Raw genomic sequence first — 22,156 nt, 5'->3', positions numbered from 1 at the left:
AGGTGAGTGGATAGATGCATGGCAGATGCAGTTTACTGTGGATAAATGTGTGGTTATCCACTTTGGTGGCAAGAACAGGAAGGCAGGAAGGCAAATTACTACCTAAATTGAGTCACGTTAGGTAAAGGGGCAGTACAATGAGATCTAGGTGTTCTTGTACATCAGTCAATGAAGGTAAGCATGCAGGTACAGCAGGCAGTGAAGAAGGCTAATAGCATGCTGGCCTTCATAACAAGAGGAATTGAGTATAGAAGCAAAGAGGTTCTTCTGCAGCTGTACAGGGCACTGGTGAGACCACACCTGGAATATTGTGTGCAGTTTTGGTCTCCAAATTTGAGGAAAGACATTCTGGCTAATGAGGGAGTGCAGGTAGGTTCCCGAGGTCAATTCCCAGAATGGCGGGACTATCTTACACTGAAAGATTGGAGTGACTGGGCTTGTGTACCCTTGAGTTGAGAAGGCTGAGAGGGGATCTGATTGAGACGGATAAGATTATTAAAGGATTGGACACTCTGGAGGCAGAAAGCATGTTTCCGCTGATGGGTAAGTCCCGAACCAGAGGACACAGCTTAAAAATAAGGGGTAGGCCATTTAGGACAGAGTTGAGGAGAAACTTCTTCACCCAGAGAGTGGTGGGTGTGTGGAATGCTCTACCCCAGAGGGCAGTGGAGGCCCAGTCTCTGGATACTTTCAAGAAAGAGTTGGATAGAGCTCTTAAGGATGGTGGAATCAAGGGTTATGGGGATAAGGCAGGAACAGGATACAGATTGAAGATGATCAGCCATGATCATAATGAATGGTGGTGCTGGCTCAAAGGGCAGAATGGCCTACTCCTGTATCTACTGTCTATTGTCTATATCTTGTGACCTAGGAGAAAGTGAGGACTACAGATGCTGGAGATCAGTGCTGAAAAATGTGTTGCTGGAAAAGCGCAGCAGGTCAGGCAGCATCCAAGGAGCAGGGGAATCGACGTTTCGGGCATAAGCCCTTCTTCAGGAATGAGGAAGGTGTGCCAAGCAGGCTAAGATAAAAGGTAGGGAGGAGGGACTTGGGGGAGGGGCGTTGGGAATGCGATAGGTGGAAGGAGGTTAAGGTGAGGGTGATAGGCCAGAGAGGGGGTGGGGGCGGAGAGGTTGGGAAGAAGATTGCAGGTCAAGAAGGCGGTGCTGAGTCCGAGGGTTGGGATTGAGATAAGGTGGGGAGAGGGGAAATGAGGAAGCTGGAGAAATCTGCATTCATCCCTTGTGGTTGGAGGGTTCCTAGGCTGAAGATGAGGCGCTCTTGTAAGGATGCCTTCCTCGAAGAAGCTCTCTTCCTCCCTCTAGAAAGAGTTCAGTGAGTCCCTCTCTTACTGCACCCCCCCAGGTCATCTCCTCTGCCTTGAGGTTCTTCAGCCATGTCCTCAAACAGACTCACTACCACAGACACATCTCCTTCCTCAACACCTATCTACTGAACCAACTGATCCCGCGTGGACTCCGGACCACGTTCAGACCAACAACATTTGGACCCAACCAGGACAACCAGTACCTACAACAAATCCGAAGCCTCCAGCAACAGACTTCCCTCCGGATCCTCCGCTCCACACTTGCAGCCATGCGCCGCTACCTACATTCCCTACAGTCAGCCCTACCCCAGCTCAGGACAACACTCTCACAGACCTGCAAAGGACCTCGACTGTTCTTCATCCACAGAAGAATCCATACACTAAACAAACAGTTCTTCCTAGCCATATCGGAAATTAAAGGCAGTAAGTACCAAACACTTTCATGTACTTACCCCCACACTCCGGATTCCTCAACCGTTCCAGTATCTTCCATCGGCTCTGGAACCACTCGGGCGCCATTAACCATGCGGCCGCTGCAGCAACCGCCCCCACCGACCATGCAGCCTCCGCAATCGCCACCCAGACAACCGCCTCCACGATCGCCAGGAAGACCATCGCCGACAGATTCGCGGCCTCCGCGGGGTCCACAGCCACCGGGAACAACACCATTTCTGCCATTGCTGCAGCCACTTCCGCCCCCAGTGACGTCACTCACCTGCATAACGACCACGCCGCATGCGTCTCCGCCTCCACGCCAATCTCCGCCCCCGTGCCGATCTCCACCCCCACACCTAACCCCACCCCTGCACCTAACCCCGCCCCCACTCCCAGCTCCAGCCCCAAACCAGGTCCTAGCTCCCAGCCCTGCTGTATTTTCACCATCCCTCCAGACCTCCCCCTCTCTGAGGATGAAAGATCAGTCCTCAGCAGAAGCCTCACCTTCATCTCCCTATGCTCCCAAATTAACGAGTTCAACACGCGGCGAGACATCGAACAATTCTTCTGCTGCCTTCGCCTCCGCGCCTACTTCAACCAGGATTCTCGCCCACCCTCTGACGACCTTTTCTCCCGCCTCCAACACACCCTATCCACCTGGACACCCCGTGCTGGCCTCTTACCCGCCCTCGATCTCTTCATAGCCAACTGCCGCCGTGACATTAACCGCCTCAACCTGTCCACCCCTCACACCCACTCCAACCTCTCACCCTCGGAATGTGCAGCCCTCCACTCCCTCCGTTCCAACCCCAACCTCACTACCAAACCGGCAGACAAGGGAGGCGTGGTGGTAATTTGGCGCACCGATCTTTACACCGCTGAGGCTAAACGCCAGCTCGCGGACACCTCCTCCTACTGCCCCCTTGACCATGACCCCACCTCCCACCACCAAACCATCATCTCCCAGACCATCCATAACTTCATCACCTCAGGGGATCTCCCATCCACCGCCTCCAACCTCATAGTCCTACAACCCCGCACCGCCCGTTTCTACCTCCTGCCCAAAATCCACAAACCTGACTGCCCCGGCCGACCCATTGTCTCAGCCTGCTCCTGCCCCACCGAACTCATCTCTGCATACCTCGACACGGTCCTGTCCCCCTTAGTCCAAGAACTCCCCACCTACATCCGGGACACCACCCACGCCCTCCACCTCCTCCATGATTTTCACTTCCCCGGCCCCCTACGCCTTATCTTCACCATGGACATCCAGTCCCTGTACACCTCCATCCCCCATCACGAAGGCCTCAAAGCCCTCCGCTTCTTCCTTTCCCACCGGCCCAACCAGTACCCTTCCACTGACACCCTCCTTCTACTGACCGAACTGGTCCTCAGTCTGAACAACTTCTCTTTCCAATCCTCCCACTTGCTCCAGCCAAAGGAGTAGCCAGGGGCACCCGCATGGGCCCCAGCTATGCCTGCTCTTCGTAGGATATGTGGAACAGTCCATCTTCCGCAGTTACACTGGCACCACCCCCCACCTTTTCCTCCGCTACATCGATGGCTGTATTGGCACTACCTCGTGCTCCCACGAGGAGGTTGAACAGTTCATCCACTTTACTAACACCTCCCACCCCGACCTCAAATTTACCTGGACCGTCTCAGACTCCTCCGTCCCCTTCCTAGACCTCTCCATTTCTATCTCGGGTAACCGACTCAACACGAACATTTACTATAAACTGACCGACTCCCACAGCTACCTAGATTACACCTCCTCCCACCCTGCCCCCTGCAAAAACGCCATCCCATATTCCCAATTCCTTCACCTTCGTCGCATCTGCTCCCAGGAGGACCAATTCCAATACCGAACAACCCAGATGGCCTCCTTCTTCAAAGACCACAATTTCCCCTCAGACGTAGTTGACGATGCTCTCCACCACATCTCCTCCACTTCCCGCTCCTCTGCTCTTGAACCCCACCCCTCCAATCACCACCAGGACAGAACCCCACTGGTCCTCAACTACCACCCCACCAACCTCCAGGTACATCGTATCATCCTTCGTCATTTCCGCCACCTCCAAACAGACCCCAACACCAAGGATATATTTCCCTCCCCTCCCCTATCAGTGTTCTGGAAAGACCACTCCCTCCGCGACTCCCTCGTCAGGTCCACACCCCCCACTAACCCAACCTCCACTCCGGCACCTTTCCCTGCAACCACAAGAAAAGCAAAACTTGCGCCCACACCTTCCCCCCTCACTTCCCTCCAAGGCCCCAAGGGATCCTTCCATATCCGCCACAAATTCACCTGCACCTCCACACACATCATTTACTGCATCCGCTGCACCCAATGTGGCCTCCTCTATATTGGGGAGACAGGCCGCCTACTTGCGGAACGTTTCAGAGAACACCTCTGGGACACCTGTCCCGTGGCTGAACATTTTAACTCCCCCTCCCACTCCGCCAAGGACATGCAGGTCCTTGGACTCCTCCATCGCCAGACCATGGCAACATGACGGCTGGAGGAAGAGCGCCTCATCTTCCGCCTAGGAACCCTCCAACCACAAGGGATGAATGCAGATTTCTCCAGCTTCCTCATTTCCTCTCCCCCCCACCTTATCTCAGTCCCAACCCTCGGACTCAGCACCGCCTTCTTGACCTGCAATCTTCTTCCTGACCCCTCTCCGGCCTACCACCCTCACCTGAACCTCCTTCCACCTATCGCATTCCCAATGCCCCTCCCCCAAGTCCGTTCTCCCTACCTTTTATCTTAGCCTGCTTGGCACACCTTCCTCATTCCTGAAGAAGGGCTTATGCCTGAAACGTCGATTCTCCTGCTCCTTGGATGCTGCCTGACCTGCTGCGCTTTTCCAGCAACACATTTTTCAGCTATGTCTTGTGATCGCCTGCAGTAACACAACCATTGATATCTCTTCCCAGAAGGTAATGAAGGTTTTGTCACTGAATTTATTCAAGGCAGAATTCTATCAATTTTTGGCAGACAAAGATATCAAGGGTTATGGTGCCAGTCGAGAAGGTGGGAGCTCGAGTGCAACCATTTCAGCCCATTCATTGGCCATACAGGCTCAAAAGGCTGAACGTCTAAATCCTGCTCTGAATTCTTATGTTCCCACCTTGAAAACTGATCTAAGTCTGGCTTCTTGAGTACTTCCAATCTTAATCACTCCTGTATTCATGGCCACTTATTCAGCTTCTAAGGTCGTAACCTCCGGGATTTCCTGCCTAAACGTCTCTGACGCTCCAGCTGATGCTCCTACTTTAAGATAGTCCTTACCACCCTACCTCTGCGACCAAGCTATTATCGCCTCGTATCTGCTCGTGTGTTTCGGTGCATTGTAACACACCTGTTCAATAGCATTTTATTATAGTAATAGCATTGCGGGGGCACATTCACCCCACAGACTGCAGCGGTGTAAGAACGTCCAAAACTGCTGGGAAAAGAGACACTGTCTTGCATTCATCAGGACATTTGCAAGAACAATCAAGGGAACAATGTCTTATACTGTGACAAAAAGAGATGCTGATTAGTTAAGGCACGGTGCTGGGCATTGCACTAATTAGTGAATGATTAACAGGTACATTTTTTGTTTCAAGATAAAGCAGATGGCTTAGCGTCCAAATGGTAAAGGCATTTCCCTGAGAACTGAATGAGAGAATGGCTGTTTAGGTGAATTGATATACTGGCACTGCCTGCTAAGAATAGGACCAGATGCATGATTGTATGCAGCTTCGGGCAATCTCAAGTGTGCAAGCCAACTGCCTAAACTGATTGTCTACATAATATTTAGCGCACTCAGATTTATTTAGCAAACGTTCTGCAATCACAGAATCAAACCTAATATTTGAGAGTGTTGTTTTAGTGCTGCAAGCAGGAGCTGGTTGGGTCCATTGCCTGTTGTGAACAGCTACAGGGGCATGAGATGCCAGTTTTGGGATGCATGTCCTACAGATCTAGCTTCACACTGGAGGACAGAAAGGCTGTCGAACTTGATGGTCATTAAAAGCTCAGGAGTAGAAATAAAACCGACAATCGGAAAAGAAAAAGTTCCTGACTGTGAGATTTTAAAACTAGTAAGACTGCTAAGACAGCAGATGGTCAGTGATGGGCAATGGTAGAAATTACATTTGAAAACAGTCAACAGAAGTTACAGCAAAATAAAAACGTCATCAAAACACACCCGTTGTAAGATTCAGAGGAAGTCTGTCAATGGCAGAAAGGTGGTCAGAGAGGGGAATGGATGAAGATGGGCTCTGATCCACAAGGAGTCACACAAGCCCCAGAATCTTGGAACGTCTCACACATATAACAGAGCACAACAACAAAAGCTCAACATTGTAGATAAATGGTCACAAATACTCACCTCTGAAACCACTTCAGCTTACATTTCCCTGCCGGTATCAGCAGCTTGAAAGATATCAGCAGCACTGGAGTCTATATTCTATGATTTATCTACGATTCTATGATTTCACTGGAGCCAGAGAAAAAAATTCACAGTTGAGGAACTCTCCGGGGGACAGGTGATGTCACTGCACATCCTCTTTGACTACCCTGGAAATCAAAGTTTGCAAAATCAAAATCTGTGAGCAGGGTTGACATTTAGAAGAGACACAAGTATTTCTACAAATTTGAGTCTGTTGTGTGACTATTCTCCCCTCCTGATCCCCGGAAAAGGAATGTCCAAAATCCATCCTTGTCAATCCAAGAGAGAAATTCACAACATTCTCTCCTCCTAGCTGAGAATGATGATGTATGTTTCCTTGCATACACTGCCACTCACTGTGATCACAGCGACACAGGGCTGTGCACTTCTGGAAAAAAAAACACATATCACTGGAGAAATTCAGCAGGCCTGGCAAAATCCTGCGACAGAACACCAGACTCGAAAATTTAATTCTGGTTTCTCTTCAGACATCAGACATGATGTGTCTTTGGAGTCTCCCTAACTCTATTTGCCAAACTTATCTCATGTCCTCCTGATTTCCCTCTTTAGTCCTACTGCCTTTATACTCTTCTAAGGATTCCCTCGATCTATCCTGTCTATACCTGATATATGCTTCCTTCTTTTTCTTAACCAAACCCTCAATTTCTTTAGTCACCCAGTACTCGCTACACCTACCAATCTTTCCTTTCACCCGAACACAAATATACTGTCTCTGGACTCTCATTATCTCATTTCTGAAGGCTTCCCATTTTCCAGCCGTCTCTTTACCTGCAAACATTTGCAGAAGAGATTCCAATGATCCAAAAATATGAATCATTCTCCCATACACCAGCTCCTCAGCTCTGCATTCATCTGCTCTATCCTATTTCTACCCTCACTACCTCATAGTACCAGAAGTAATCCAGGTATTACTACTCTTGAGGAACTCCTTTTTAAATTCCTGTCTAACTCTCTGTATTCTCCCTTCGTAATCTTTTACCTTCCTATATCGCTGGTTACAATGTGTACAATGACCTCCTGCTGGGCTGTCTTTTCCCCCATAAGAACATTCAGCACCCCCTCTGAGTCCTCCTTGATCCTGGCACCAGGGGAGCAACACACCATTCTGATTTTTCTCTGCTGGCCACAGTAAAATGTGTCTGTACCTCGGACTAGTGAGTCCCTTAACACAATTCATCTCTTGGAACCTGACGAACTCCTCGCTGCATTAGAGCCAGTCTCAATACGAGAAACTTGACTGTTCATGCTACATCCCCCTGAGAATCCATCAACCCCTACGTTTTCCAAAATAGCAGACTTGTTTGACATGGGGATAGCCATAGAAGATTCCTACACTACCTGCCTACCTCTCTTACCTTTCCTGGAGTTAACCCATCTATGTGACTGTATCTGCGACTTTTCTCCCTTCCTATAACTGCCATCCATCACATCCCCTTGCTCTTGTAAATTCCTCATCGCCTCGAACTGTCGCTCCAACCGATCCATGCAATCTGATAGAATTCGCCACCAATGGCGTTTATTGCAGATATAATCCTCAGTAACACGTAAATGAAAGGCTAATACTGTACAGCTTGATGGACCAGTTGTCTGAACAATGTGACTTGAAAGACGTTCTGGCATTTACATGTCAATGAATCAAAACCTGCAATCCATTCTCAAAGTTGAAAGACCGAACAGCAATCGCAGTTTGTTTAACACAGTTGCATGACACTACGATCTTGTGCTCTCAATTCTGTGAATTATGATCTTGTGCTACTGGCTACTTGACGAAGGAGCAGCACTCTTAAAGCCAGTTCTTCCAAATAAACCTGTTGAACTATAACCTGGTGTTGTGTGATTTTTAACTTTGTCCAGTCCAGCCCAGTCCAACACAGGCTCCTCCACGTCATAAACAATGGGCTGCAGGCTCCGCCCAGTCACTGCAGACACTGCCCCTCACAAAGATGACAGTCTTCACAATCACACAACAGCCGCATCGCCCCCAACAAAGATGGCGGCCGCCGCCCTGGGGCCCTGCTCCTGAGCGAAAGCCCCCCGCCCCCCCGCCGTGTGTCCGATTCGCTCGCGTCCGGGCAAACGGCGCCGCCGGCAGTTATCTTCCCGGCTTTTCAGCTTACACAAGGCGTTCACAGAGCCTCCCCCTTCACCCGCCCGGTCCGCCGGCCCGTTCCTCCCGCCTCATTTGGTAACGTTTTCGGAGCCGAGAACACAACTCCCCCTGACGCCATCACCCACTCCACGCATGCTCTGTCTGACCATCGGCTCTGCGCCTGCGCACCTGCTCGCCTACTGAGGGAGCCAGACAGAGGGAACAGTATCAACAGAATGATCATTGAATCAGGCCATTCGGCCCACCGGGGTCAACACCGACCCTCCCAGGACCCACCCTGATTCATCCCCCGCATTTCCCACGGCTAACTCACCCAGCCTGCACATCCCTGAACACTATGGGCAATTTAGCATGGCCAATCCAACTAACTTTCACACCCAACCTATTCTCATAAGTGAAACGTTTCCACCCTCTCTCCATTGCTTTAATTTTCTTTCTAAAATGCAGAGCCCACAACTGAGCTGCCACATACATCACAGCTGAGGCTAGTCTCTTATACAAGACCATTAGAACGGCTTGCATTCACATTCCATACCCCGAGGATAGTGTATATTTTATTGAGTACTCTGTCAACCTACACTGCCACATTTAATGACTTCTGCACTAAGTCCCTTTGCCTCTACATACCTTTGGAGATGTACCCTTTGTTTAACTGTTGTTGCTAGGACAGAACTTGATTGGTGACAAAGGTCAAACTTTGTCAAAGCTGTTCGTATTGCACTCATCAGGATAATTGACAAGAAAAACCACTGTAAAGGGAACACAACATTCACACGTACGGCACATTAACCCTATTGTCCTGATCAACATACTATTACGTGTATAGGTTGTGCTCAAATACAACAAAGGACTGCAGATTCTGGAGATCAGTTAAGGTGTGAGGGAGTGTTGCAGAACAAAGAGACCTTGGAGCGCAGGTTCATAGATCCTTGAAAGTGGAGTCGCAGGTAGAGAGGATAGTGAAGAAGGCATTTGGTATGCTTTCTTTTATTAGTCAGAGTATTGAGTACAGGAGTTGGGAGGTCATGTTGCGGTTGTACAGGACATTGGTTAGGCCACTGTTGGAATATGGCGTGCAATTCTGGTCTCCTTCCTATTGGAAAGATGTTGTGAAACTTGAAAGAGTTCAGAAAAGATTTACAAGGCTGTTGCTAGGATTGGAGGATTTGGGCTATAGGGAGATGCTGAACAGGGTGGGGCTGTTTTCCCTGGAGCGTCAGAGGCTGAGGGGTGACCTTATAAAGGTTTACAAAATTATAAGGGGCATGGATAAGATAAATTGACAAAGTCTTTTCCCTGGGGTGGGGGAGTCCAGAACTAGAGGGCATAGAGAGGGGAAAATATAAAAGAGACCTAAGGGGCATCGTTTTCACGCAGAGGGTGGTACGTGTATGGAATGAGCTGCCAGAGGAAGTGGTGGAGGCTAGTCCAATTGCAACATTTAAAAGGCATCCGGAAGAGTATATGAATAGAAAGGGTTTGGAGGGATATGGCTATATGGGATACATGCTGGCAGGTGGGACTAGATTGGGTTGGAATATCTGGTCGGCATGGATGGGTTGGACTGAAGGGTTTGCTTTCCGTGCTGTACATTTCCATAGCTCTATGACTCCATAAACATAAACTGCTGGAGGAGTTATTATGTGGAAGGGGTCGCTCATCTCAAAACATCAACTATGCAGTGGCACTGGCTATTAGCCAGGGAACAGATAATTCACTATAGTTTTAGTTGTACATCTACTTGCAGCGTTAACAATAATTATTTGTTCAGAAACAAAAACAGAAATTGCTGGAAAAGCAAGTCTGGCAGCATCTGTGAAGAGAAATCAGAGTTAACGTTTCAGGTCCAGTGACCCATCCTCAGAACAAGTGCTGATTTCCAGCGTCCATAGCTCTTACAGTTTTTAATCATCATTTGTTGTTATTCTGATGCTTTAAACTCTCAGAATTGTTCCAAAGAACGTGTTTAAATCAGATTGTATTACAACTTAAAATGACGATTCATACAAATTGCATAAAGATGTTTGTTCAAAGTCAGATTGAGGGAATATACGGAACATTTCATTGTTCGGTTATCAAAACTGAAGATCAATTAAATAGAATTATAGGCAAGCCAATCAATAACCTATTAATGTGTGGGAAGAGAGAATCTTGAATTTGTGCTTGGTTGTAAAGACTCTTGTCTCTGGAGACCTTCATACACAGCAATGTCCAGAGGGGATTAGCTTCCTCTGATCAGCCTTTATAAACACACAGAAATCTGTTAGATATGATACATATGTTTATGTCTCCATTTAGGTTAACTTATTGTGGGAAATTGACAGCAGATAATTTCAATGATACAGGGACACTATGTTTAAAATTAAAATTTGTTTGTTTGGTAGTACAGAACTTGAATATTGCTGAAAAAAAAGGGACGTTTTGTCTTGCAATCATAGGAAACGTGACGAATAGCAAAGTCTCCACCAAAGTCCCCAGGCCAACCAACCAATCAGCACCCCCCTTTCATGCAGCTTAAACTTTAACTTTCCCATTGAATTGGTATTTTCGTGAATTGTCCCAATAGGGGCAAGCCAAAAAGCTTTGATAAAACAAGACACAAATTAAAAGGTTTGATTGTATGGCTGGGCATAGTGGGCAGCATGGTGGCACAGTGGTTAGCACTGCTGCCTCACAGTGCCAGAGACCTGGGTTCAATTCCCACCTCAGGCAACTGTCTGTGTTCAGTTTGCACAATCCCCCTGTGTCTGCACAGGTTTTCTCCCACAGTCAAAAATGTGCAGGTTAGGTTAGGTGAAGGGGTAAATGTAGGGGGAATGGGTCTGGGTGGGTTGTGCTTCGGCGGGTCGGTGTGGACTTGTTGGGCCGAAGGGCCTGTTTCCACACTGTAAGTAATCTAATACGTATTATTATGGATATAATTAATTTCAAAATTCTACATTACAACTCTGTATCAATTATATTTCTTGTCATGTAAGATTTCTTTGAATTTATATTTTTTCCTTTGGGTAAAAGTTCAGAATCTGGTGTTTAAAAAGGAATTTCCGGTCAAATGGATGAATTCCAACTGGGCATCCTTTACCTCAGTAGAGTAGACAAATGATCAAATCTCACATTAAGAGTCTGTGAACTGTATTCCTCTGGTGTGAATGTGCTCGTGTACAATGAAGACAGATGAGAAAGTAACTGACCTGAGTCAAACATATCAAAAAGACATGCATTTGCTGCATTTAACATAAAGCTGATTTATTTGTATTTTATCAACGGCGTTAACACTTCTAAGTGGGCTGGGGATTTTCTACATCAGCTCCAACAGATGCAAATGAACATGATTCAGTCTTGTATGTGATTAACAGCAAGTTCCAATCACTGTAATGATGGGCTGACTGATTGCAACCCTTCCCACACTCTGAGCAGGTGAACAGTCCTTCCTCAGTGTGAACTCTCTGACGTACAGTGAATTGAAGTAACTGCTTGAGCCCAGTCCTAGCAGAGCGAACATCTGAACTGTCTCGCGTCGGCACGAACATGCTGATGGGTGCATATGTTCCCGACACATTTGATACACCTCCCACAGTCTGGGAATTTAAAAGTTATCTCAGGAGTGTGAATTTGTTGGTATTTCAGCAGATGGGACAGGGAGTGAATTCCTTCCCAGTAGATGAACATGTTACATCTTCACAAAAGAACTGCAAGCAGACATTCTCAGACTAGAAACGTAAACCTGGTGCCACACTTTCAGTCAGGACGAGATCCCAGTTGGACCCCAGTTTCTGATTTGACAGCGCGTTTCCCGCATTCCCCGTGGTCCTGGCTGACTCGAAACCCAGTTGTGAAGGAGTCTGTGTTCGCACTCTCGGAGCTGTGAGCGACTGAGGAGAGCGGCCGGGACACGTTTCTTCCTCACCTCAGGATCGACTCCGACTTTGCTGTCAGTGAAGAGAGATGAGGAAGACCAAAGTGCTGTTTGTCCCTCTCAGCGTGACTCTGGAGGACCATGTCCCAACAGGTTTCAACTGTATGACCCTGCCCCCCCCCCCCCCCCCCCCCAGACTGTCCTTTCCATGCTCTGCTCAGGAACGATCAATGGTCCAGCTGGGAAAGACAACGATGTGGTAACACACGGGCTGACCTATTTGGCATTTATCCAGACTATTAAACTCCAGCCCAGTTGCAGGGATTATTATTACCAGTACTTGCAAACACCAACGGGTCAGAATGAATATGATTCAGTCCTGTACGTGTCTTTAATTGCAGCAGTTATGAGAGTCACTCGTGCATTCACTGGTATCTCAGTGCCGAAGTTGGGATAACCAAGTGAATCTCTCCCACACGTTGAGCAGGGAAGCAGCCTCTCGGCAGTGTGAATGCTTCTTTTTATTCATCTGTGGGACGTGGGCATCGCTGGGTGGCCTGCATTTACTGTCTGTCCCTAGTTTCCCTTGAGAAGGTGGTTGTGAGCTGCGTTCTTGAATCTGCACAGTCCACTTGCAGTGGGTTGACCCACAATGCCATTCGGGAGGACATTCCAAGGTTTGGGTCCAGCGACCGTGAAAGAACGGCGATATATTTCCACGTCAGCATGGTGAGTGGCTCACAGGGGAACCTGAAAGTGGTGGTGTTCCCATGCATTGGCTGCCCTTGTTCTTCTGGATGGAAGTGGTCATTGGTTTTGGAAGATACTACTTTGGTAACTTTTCGCAGCGCCTCTTGTAGATAGTACACCTACTTTTGATTCAGGTTTATGATTTAGCAGACACATTTTGCTTTTAAATTTCTGCTCAGATCAGATTCTCAGAAATAGATTTTTACTGGAGCTGATACATTGTGTTTTCTGAGGTAGGATGACCAACTGAACCCCTTTCCACACTCGGCCTCCCCCACCACACACTCGCTGATGTTCAGTGAATTGAGAGGATTGTCTGAACACAAGCCTGCGATGAGAGCACCCGAACAGTCTCTTGGCCCATCAACATGTTCACATTGACGGGACATCAGCTCGACAGGACACGGGGTAAAATTTGCTGAAATCCATTTGGAAGATCGTCCGACAGTGTGGACTGACTGGTGTGCAACCAGTTCAGATGAGTCTCTTCAGACACCTGGAGCAGGTAAGTGACCTCTCTCCGGTATGATCTCAACTTCGGCACTGAGACACCAGTGAATTCACTGATGTTGCTGCAGGTTTGACAAGCACCTGAACCTCTTCCTGCAGTGAGAGAAGATGGAGGCAGTTGGACCACAGCACGTGCACCATCAGTAAATATACACGCACGGATCTTGTCAGGCTAATTTGATTGTTCTCTCACCACTTTGAACTCACTGGTGTGTACAGACACCAGATGGAGAAAGAGGTTTTGTTCAGATAAATGCTAGGTGTCGCGTTTTGGCTCGACAAACCGGGGCCGTACATAGAGGGCATAGGATTAGGGTGAGAGGGGAAAGATATAAAAGAGACCTAAGGGGCAACTTTATCACACAGAGGGTGGTACGTGTACGGAATGAGCTGTCAGAGGAAGTGGTGGAGACTGGTACTATTGCAACACTTAAGAGGCATTTGGATGGGTATATGACGAGGAAGGGTTTGGAGGGATATGGGCCGGGTGCTGGCAGGTGGGACTAGATTGGTTTGGGATATCTGGTCGGCATGGACGGGTCAGACCGAAGGGTCTGTTTCCATGCTGTACATCTCTATGGCAGGGAGACAGGGTAGTGAAGAAAGCATTTGGCATGCTTGCCTTCCCTGGTCAGAGCATTGAGTACAGAAGCTCAGATGTCACATTATGGCTGTGCAAGACATTGGTGACGCATTTGTACTACGGTGAATAATTCTGGTCACCTTGCTGTAAACTGCAAAGGGTGCAGACATGGATGTCACCAAGACTGGAGTGCTTGAATTAGAAGGAGTGTCTGACTTTTCTCCCTGGAGCGTAGAAGGCTGACCTTATAGAGGTTTATAAAACCATGAGGGGCATAAGTCAAGGTGAACAGCAATGGTCTTTTTCTCAGGATAGGGCAGTCCAAAGCTAGAGGCCATAGATCTAAGGTGAGAGGCAAGATTTTATCTCTCCACCCTTCAGGCACTCTGCCTGTATTCCTGATGAAGGGCTTTTGCCCGAAACATCGACTTTCCCTGCTGCTCGGATGCTGCCTGAACTGCTGTGCTTTCCCAGCACCACTCTAATCTAGACTCTGGTTTCCAGCCTCTGCAGTCATTGTTTTTCACCTAGATTTCAAAAGGAGCTGAGGGGCAACCTTTTCACATAGTGGGTGGTGTGTATTTGAAATAAACTGCCAGAGGACATTGTAGTGGCAGGTACAAACGCAACATTTAAAATATATTTGGGCAGGTACATGGATAGGAAGGTTTAGAGACACATGGGTCAAATGCAGATAAATGGGACCAGTTCAGTTTAGGAAACCTGGTCAGCATGGACACATTGGGGCGAAGGGCCAGTTTCCATGCTGTACATCTCTATGCGTTTTGGAAAGGCAAATCAGGGCAGGACTTACACACTTAATGGTAAAGTCATATCGTCAGAGATGTACAGCACGGAAACAGACCCTTCGGTCCAACCCGTCCAGATATCCCAACCCAATCTAGTCCCACCTGCCAGCACCCGGCCCATATCCCTCCAAACCCTTCCTATACCCATCCAAATGCCTCTGAAATGTTGCAATTGTACCAGCCTCCACCACTTCCTCTGGCAGCTCATTCCATACACGTACCATCCCTCTGCATGAAAAAGTTGCCCCTTAGGTCTCTTTTATATCTTTCCCCTCTCACCCTAAACCTATGCCCTCTAGTTCTGGACTCCCCCACCCCAGGGAAAAAACTTTGTCTATTTATCCTATCTCCTGGGAAGTGTTGCTGAGCAAAGAGATCTTGGAGTGCAGGTTCGTAGTTCCTTGAAAGTGGAATCGCAATAGACAGGATAGTGAAGGCGGCGTTTGGTATGCTTTCCTTACTGGAAAGAGCATTGAGTATAAGAGTTGGGAGGTCATGTTGCGGCTGTACAGGACATTGGTTAGGCCACTTTTGGAATGCGTGCACAATTCTGGTCTCCCTCCTATAGGAAGGATGTTGTGAAACCTGAAAGGGTTCAGAAAATATTTACAAAAATGTTACCTGAGTTGGAGGGTTTGAGCTACAGGGAGAGGCTGAATAGGCTGGGGCAGTTTTCTCTGGAGTGTTGGAGGCCGAGGGGTGACCTTATAGAGGTTTATAAAACCATGAGGGGCATGGATAGGGTAAATAGGTATTTTCCCTGGAATGGGGGAATCCAGAACTAGAGGGCAGAGGTTTAGGGTGAGAGGGGAAAGATATAAAAGGGACCTGAGGGGCAACTTTTTCATGCAGAGGGTGGTGCATGTATGGAATGAACTGCCAGAGGAAGTGATGGAGGCCAGTACAATGACAACATTTCAAAAGCATCTGGATGGGTGTATGAATAGGAAGGGTTTCGAAGGATGTGGGCCAAATGCTGGCAAATGGGACGAGATTAATTTAGGATATCTGGTTGGTATGGATTAATTGGACCAAAAGGTCTGCTTCCATGCTGTTTAGCTCTTTAACTCAATGGACATTCCTCTACGAATAGGGAAGGTTTAGCGGGACGTAGGCCAAGTGCTGGGAAATGGGGCTAGGTTAATTTCGGGTACCTGGTTAGCATTGAACTGAAGGGTCTGTTTCCATGCTGTACATCTCTATGATTCTACGTGAATTTCGGGCTCAGGCAAGAATAAGTGCTTGAACAAGTTTCCAGTGGAAGAGAGGGAACAGCAGAGGCAGCTGATCAGATTGGCTCAACCTTACTGACAAGGAAGCTCTGTGAGCTCCCCGCGCTTGTTGTTGGTGGTGAGGAAGGAGGAGTTGGGGGAGAAATTCACAAGGAACTAACTTGTATTAGAGCCATTAAAAAAGATTCAATACACTGTATTTGAAACACTGATTTGATTTTTACCTGCAAATAATACTGGACAACTGGGCTCGGGACTATTAAGTGAATCCAATAAACACGATTCGAGGTCTGGATGTAATTCACAGAAAAGTCCAAACGCAGCAGTCAGTTGTGAATCCGCTGGTGTGCCAGTAAATTGGATAGCTTAGTGAATCCCTTCCCGCACTCGGAGCAGGTGAACGGCCTCTCCCCGGTGTGAATTCGCTGGTGTACGGTGAGGTCAGATGATCGTGTGAAGCCAGTCCCGCAGTGAGAGCACTTGAACGGTCGCTCGTCGGTGTGAACCCGTTGATGGCGCATCAGTTCACTGGAACTTTTGAAGCACTTCCCGCAGTCCGGGCAGTTGAAAGGCCGCTCCCCGGTGTGAACCCGCTGGTGCGTCAGGAGGTTGGAGGACCGAGTGAAGCCTTTCCCACACACCGAGCAGGTGAAGGGCCTCTCCCCGGTGTGGATGCGCTGGTGCTTCAGCAGGTGGGTGGACTGGGTGAATCCCTTCCCGCACGCGGAGCAGGTGAAGGGCCTCTCTCCGGTGTGGATGCGCTCATGCACAATGAGTTGAGACGATCGCTTGAAGCCCGTCCCACAGTGAGAGCACCGGAACGGCCTCTCGTCGGTGTGGACAAGCTGGTGGGACATCAGCTCCCCGGAGCTTTTATGGCACTTCCCGCAGTCCGGACATTTAAAGGGTCTCTTGTCGGTGTGAACGCGCCGGTGCGTCAGCAGGGTGGATAACCGAGCGAATTCTTTCCCGCAATCGGAGCAGGTGAACGGCCGCTCCCCAGTGTGACTGCGCCGGTGGATTTCCAGTTGGCCGGGATATTGAAATCCTTTCCCACAGTCGCCACACTTCCACGGTTTCTCCCCGTCCTGACTGCACTTATGCTTCGAGAGACCAGACACGCGGCTGAAGCCTCGTCTGCAGACAGCACATGTGTACGGCTTCTCCCCGATGTGAACGGTGTTGTTTCCTTCCATGCTCAAAGTCGAGCGGTACTCATGTTGAGATAATGTGGGCGATTCTGCACAAACCTGGGGGGATGGGCGATGTTCAGTTTGAGTATCCCATCAGCAAATCTTCCCTTTATGAAGTCCTGCGAAACTGATTCAAAAAATGGAAAAGAAAACAGGTGAGAAAGAACTCAGAAAGGCAGTATTCGAAATTGAGCTGGATAAATCTGGGAATTGTGGGACTGTCCTAGGCAGAAATGACTGTGTGAAGTGGATTGACTTTGAAAATAAAACCCAAAAAGAGGTTCTTCAGCAAGGGATGTTTGGCACATGATCTAGGCTACATATAACTCCATCTTTATGGTGAGATCGGGGCAGTGGTGGTGAAGGACAAACATAGAGAGATAACAACACAGACTAAGAGACACAGGCTTTCTTTGGTCTACAACTCCGGACCTGGGCTCCATTCGATACAACTCAACCGGAGCACTCACAGGATATAGAGTCATAGAGATGTACAGCATGGAAACACAACCCTTCGGTCCAACCCCATCCAGGCCGACCAGATATCCCAACCCAAACTAGTCCCATCTGCCAGCACCCGGCCCATATCCCTCCAAACCCTTCCTATTCATATACCCATCCAGAAGCCCCTTACATGTTGCACTCTGCCACCTAGAAGAATCAGAGTAGCAGGTATAGGTGAACACCATCCCCTCCAAGTCACACTGTTCGGTCACACGAAGACCCAGGGCAGAAACTCAGGAAATCGGAGTAGACATCATCCGCAAATATACAGACTGGTGACCACAGCGGAGGGCAATACGCAGCAGTGGAACATGTGTGGTGAACCCTAGGCCAGGAGGAGAGAGTGTACACAAAAAGGCAGGACAACTCCGACCTGGCATACCCCTGTCTACATCAATGGCGCAGAGGTGGAGTTGGCGGACAGCATCAGGTTCCTAGGAGTGAAGATCACCAATGATCTGTCCTGAATCACCCACACTGATGCTACAGTCAAGAAACCACAACAATGTCTCTTCTTCCTCAGGAGTGGCATGGTGGCTCACCGGTTCACACTGCAGCCTCACAGCGCCAGGGACCCGGGTTCAATTCCAGCCTCGGGGTGACTGTCTGTGTGGAGTTTGCACATTCTCCCTCGGTCTCCCTGGGTTTCCTCTGGATGCTCCAGTTTCCTCCCACAATCCAAAAGGTGTGCAAGTTAGGGTGGATTGGATATGCTAAATTGCCCCATCGTGTTCAGGGATGCGTAGGTTAGGCGCATTAGTCAAGGGTAAATGTAGAGTAAATGGGGAATGGGTTTGGGAGGGATACTCGTCAGAGGGTCAATGTGGACGTGTTGGGCCGAAGTGCTTGTCTCCACACGGTAGGGATTCTAAGAGGTTAAGGAAATTTGGCATGTCCATAAAGACTCTCACCAATCTTTAAGAGATGCACCATAGAAAGCGTTCTATCTTGATGCATCGCGGCTTTGTATGGCAACTGCTCTGCCCAGGAGCGTAGGAAATTACAGAGAGTTGTGAACTCAACCCGGTCCATCATACAAGCTTCAGTCAGTCCTTCACTGACTCCATCCAAACGTCTCGCTGCCCGAGGAAGGCAGCCAACATCAACAAAGACCCATCATAATCTCTTCTCACTTCTTCCATTGGGCAGAAGATACAATTCGGGAGTCAGATGGAAAACTTGCTATTTGTCTGGCCAAGTGTAGCTCTCAAGAAGCCAGATAGTATCCAGGACAGGGAAGCCCACTTAATGGTCACATCCACAAGCATTCACAACTGCAACATTTAAAAGGCATCTGAATGGGATATGAATAGGAAGGGTTTAGGGAGATAACGAGTCAAATGCTGGCAAATAGGACAAGGTTAATTAAGAATACCTGGTCAGCATGGATGAGTTGGTCCAAAGGGTCGATTTCTGTGCTGTACATCTCTATAAGACACTCACTCCACCACCAACAGTCAGCAGTAGTGTGTACCATCTCCAAGATGCAATGCACATATTCACCAAAGATCCTGAAGCAGCACCTTTCAAATTGATAATATCTATCATCAAGGTCAAGAGAACATCACCCCTCCAATGTGAGTGGCCCTCCAAGCCACTCACCATCCTGACCTGGAAATGTATCACCAATCCTTCAAAATCCTGGAATTCCCTCCCTAATGGCATTGTGTGTCTACCTACATGAAATAAATTGTAGTAATTCAAGAGCAAAGTACACCACTTTCTCAAGGGTAACTAGGGATGGGCAATAAATGCTTGCCCAGCCATTAATGCCTATTAGATTAGATTAGATTACTTGCAGTGTGGAAACAGGCCCTTCGGCCCAACAAGTCCATACCGCCCCGCCGAAGCGTAACCCACCCATACCCCTACGTCTACATCTACCCCTTATCTAACACTACGGGCAATTTAGCATGGCCAATTCACCTGACCTGCACATCTTTGGACTGTGGGAGGAAACCGGAGCACCCGGAGGAAACCCACGCAGACACGGGGAGAACGTGCAAACTCCACACAGTCAGTCGCCTGAGGCTGGAATTGAACCCGGGTCTCTGGCGCTGTGAGGCAGCAGTGCAGTTGTGGTTCTGTTCGCCAAGCTGGGAATTTGTGTTGCAGATGTTTCGTTCCCTGTCTAGGTGACATCCTCAGTACTTGGGAGCCTCCTGTGAAGCGCTTCTGTGATGTTTCCTCCGGCATTTGTAGTGGTTTGAATCTGCCGCTTCTGGTTGTCAGTTCCAGCTGTCCGCTGTAGTGGTCGGTATATTGGGTCCAGGTCGATGTGCTTATTGATTGAATCTGTGGATGAGTGCCATGCCTCTAGGAAATTCCCTGGCTGTTCTCTGTTTGGCTTGTCCTATAATAATAGTGTTATCCCAATCGAGTTCATGTTGCTTGTCATCTGCGTGTGTGGCTACTAAGGATAGCTGTTCGTGTCGTTTTGTGGCTAGTTGGATGCGGATCGTTAGCTGTCTTCCTGTTTGCCCTATGTAGTGTTTTGTGCAGTCCTTGCATGGGATTTTGTACACTACATTGGTTTTGTTCATGCTGGGTATCGGGTCCTTCGTTCTGGTGAGTTGTTGTCTGAGAGTGGCTGTTGGTTTGTGTGCTGTTATGAGTCCTAGTGGTCGCAGTAGTCTGGCTGTCAGTTCGGAAATGCTCTTGTAGCACCCGAGCTACAAATCTTCTCACAAACTGATGCCTATATCCCATGAATGATTAATAAAAGCAAACAGATCAACAGTCAGTCTAGGATAGATATTCAGGAGAAACAAATGTTGGTATGTGTTGTGTGTGCATGTGAATCATCCACGAACAAAGTTTACAAAACCCATCACAGAAGCGAGGAGAAAAACACTCCTTCCTCATGCACGTTCCCTACTTTGCTTTGCCCCTTGTTGTGGAAAGCAGTCCTTCAATTCAAGGACAACGTCTACCCATGGTCGTGAGCAACCTGCCCTCTAAGATGGGCACCGAGGATCCATGTACAGCGATCGGCGTCAGTAAGTAAGAGGGAAACAAAGACAGAAATTTCAGAAAAGTTCAGCAGGTCTGGCAGCATCTGTGCAGAGGCGTCAGGGTTAACCTTTCAGGTTGAGTGGCCCTTCCTCAGAGTGTTTGGTCCTGACTTACAGCATCCGCACTGCTTTCGGCTTTCATTTAGTAAATTAAGAGGGAACGCTGGTCATGAGTGTCTGCCATGTGACTGAGCAACCCCTCAAATGTTTCAACACAAGGGATGTCCCATGAGATAGTGGGATCTGGAAGAGCAGGGTTTGCTTCCTTTCCTTTCCACTCTGCCTCATCAACAAGACACTGGGGGTAAAGGGCTAATGCAGCTTAATGGACAAGTTGTCTCCAATCTTAACAATGGGAAACAAGCTCCTCCCACTCAGTCCAGATATTGCCCCCAATAAAGATGGCGGATGCGCATGCGCTCTTGCGTGCGCTGCCCCCCAGTCCACAATGGCGGACGTTCCCCCGGGGCCTAACTCTGAGTGAAAGCCTCTCGCTCATCCTCACTCCGTGCGAATCGGGCACCCGTCTACGTCAAATTGGATTCGCGGTGTGAACGAGATGCTTACGAACCCAGCCCCCTCCATCCGTCCACCGCTCCGTCAGACCCGCCTCATGCTCACCGTTTTCGGGACCGAAGACAAAACACATCCGTCGACCGCCATGAACGGCTCCGCGCATGCTCTGTACGCCATCCCGGTACTGCGCCTGCGCACTGCTCCCCTAATTATGGCTCGGGTGCATCCACTGCGGGGAATGCTGGGCTGCAGAGTGGCAAAGGGACCACTGCCCACAGACAACAACAATGACAACGTTGTGCATTTTTATAACACCTTGAACACAATAGAAACTTGCTGCGATGTTTCACAGTGGCGTTTGCTTTCTCCACATTAAGATAGTTTCTGCTTGTGTCTCCAATTTGGTCTTGATGTGGAGGTGCAGGTGTTGGAATAAGGTGGACAAAGTTAAAAATCACATAACTAGCTAGGGCTTCCAAATTAACCTGGTGTTGTGTGATTTTTAAATTTGGTCTTGAACTGACTGCTTTAGTTTTCACACAATAAAAAATGCATATATTTTACAAACAGCTCTCTCTGTCTATTCAATTATTCATTCTATCATATGACATCCCTACCATTCTCTAAACTCTGCATGCTGTGTGCCTTGTGTGGGATATAGGTAAATTAATGTTACTTCTGCAATTCTGCAATTCCATTTTACAAAGTAAAATGAACTCACACCTGTGTGTAATTGTTTTAGCCACGAGCTGAGTCAACAAGAATGGAAACGATGTGGAGGAAATATATAATTGTTTTTGTATTAGCTAAAACTGTATGTCAGAATGAAATGTGCCAGCAAAACAATGGTAGAC

The 22,156-nt window shown here is 48.3% G+C and overlaps 1 protein-coding gene across 1 annotated transcript in view; it reads right to left on the bottom strand.

Moving 5' to 3' along the window:
* Positions 1 to 21,478, bottom strand: part of LOC140461024 (uncharacterized) — a 35,782-nt gene extending 14,304 nt beyond the window's left edge. Inside the window, exons 1-2 of the mRNA XM_072555812.1 lie at positions 21,408 to 21,478; positions 16,481 to 17,395 (exon numbers count right to left, since the gene is read on the bottom strand). Of these exons, the coding sequence (XP_072411913.1) occupies positions 16,481 to 17,271 (791 nt within the window). The 5' untranslated portion in view covers positions 17,272 to 17,395; positions 21,408 to 21,478. The remainder of the gene's footprint in view (positions 1 to 16,480; positions 17,396 to 21,407) is intronic.
* Positions 21,479 to 22,156: the final 678 nt, after the last annotated feature.

This window comes from Chiloscyllium punctatum, chromosome 36 (assembly GCF_047496795.1).
Source record: "Chiloscyllium punctatum isolate Juve2018m chromosome 36, sChiPun1.3, whole genome shotgun sequence".
Classification (NCBI taxonomy): domain Eukaryota; kingdom Metazoa; phylum Chordata; class Chondrichthyes; order Orectolobiformes; family Hemiscylliidae; genus Chiloscyllium; species Chiloscyllium punctatum.
Note: the sequence above shows the minus strand (reverse complement) of the source record. Positions and strands in the feature narration are given on the sequence as shown.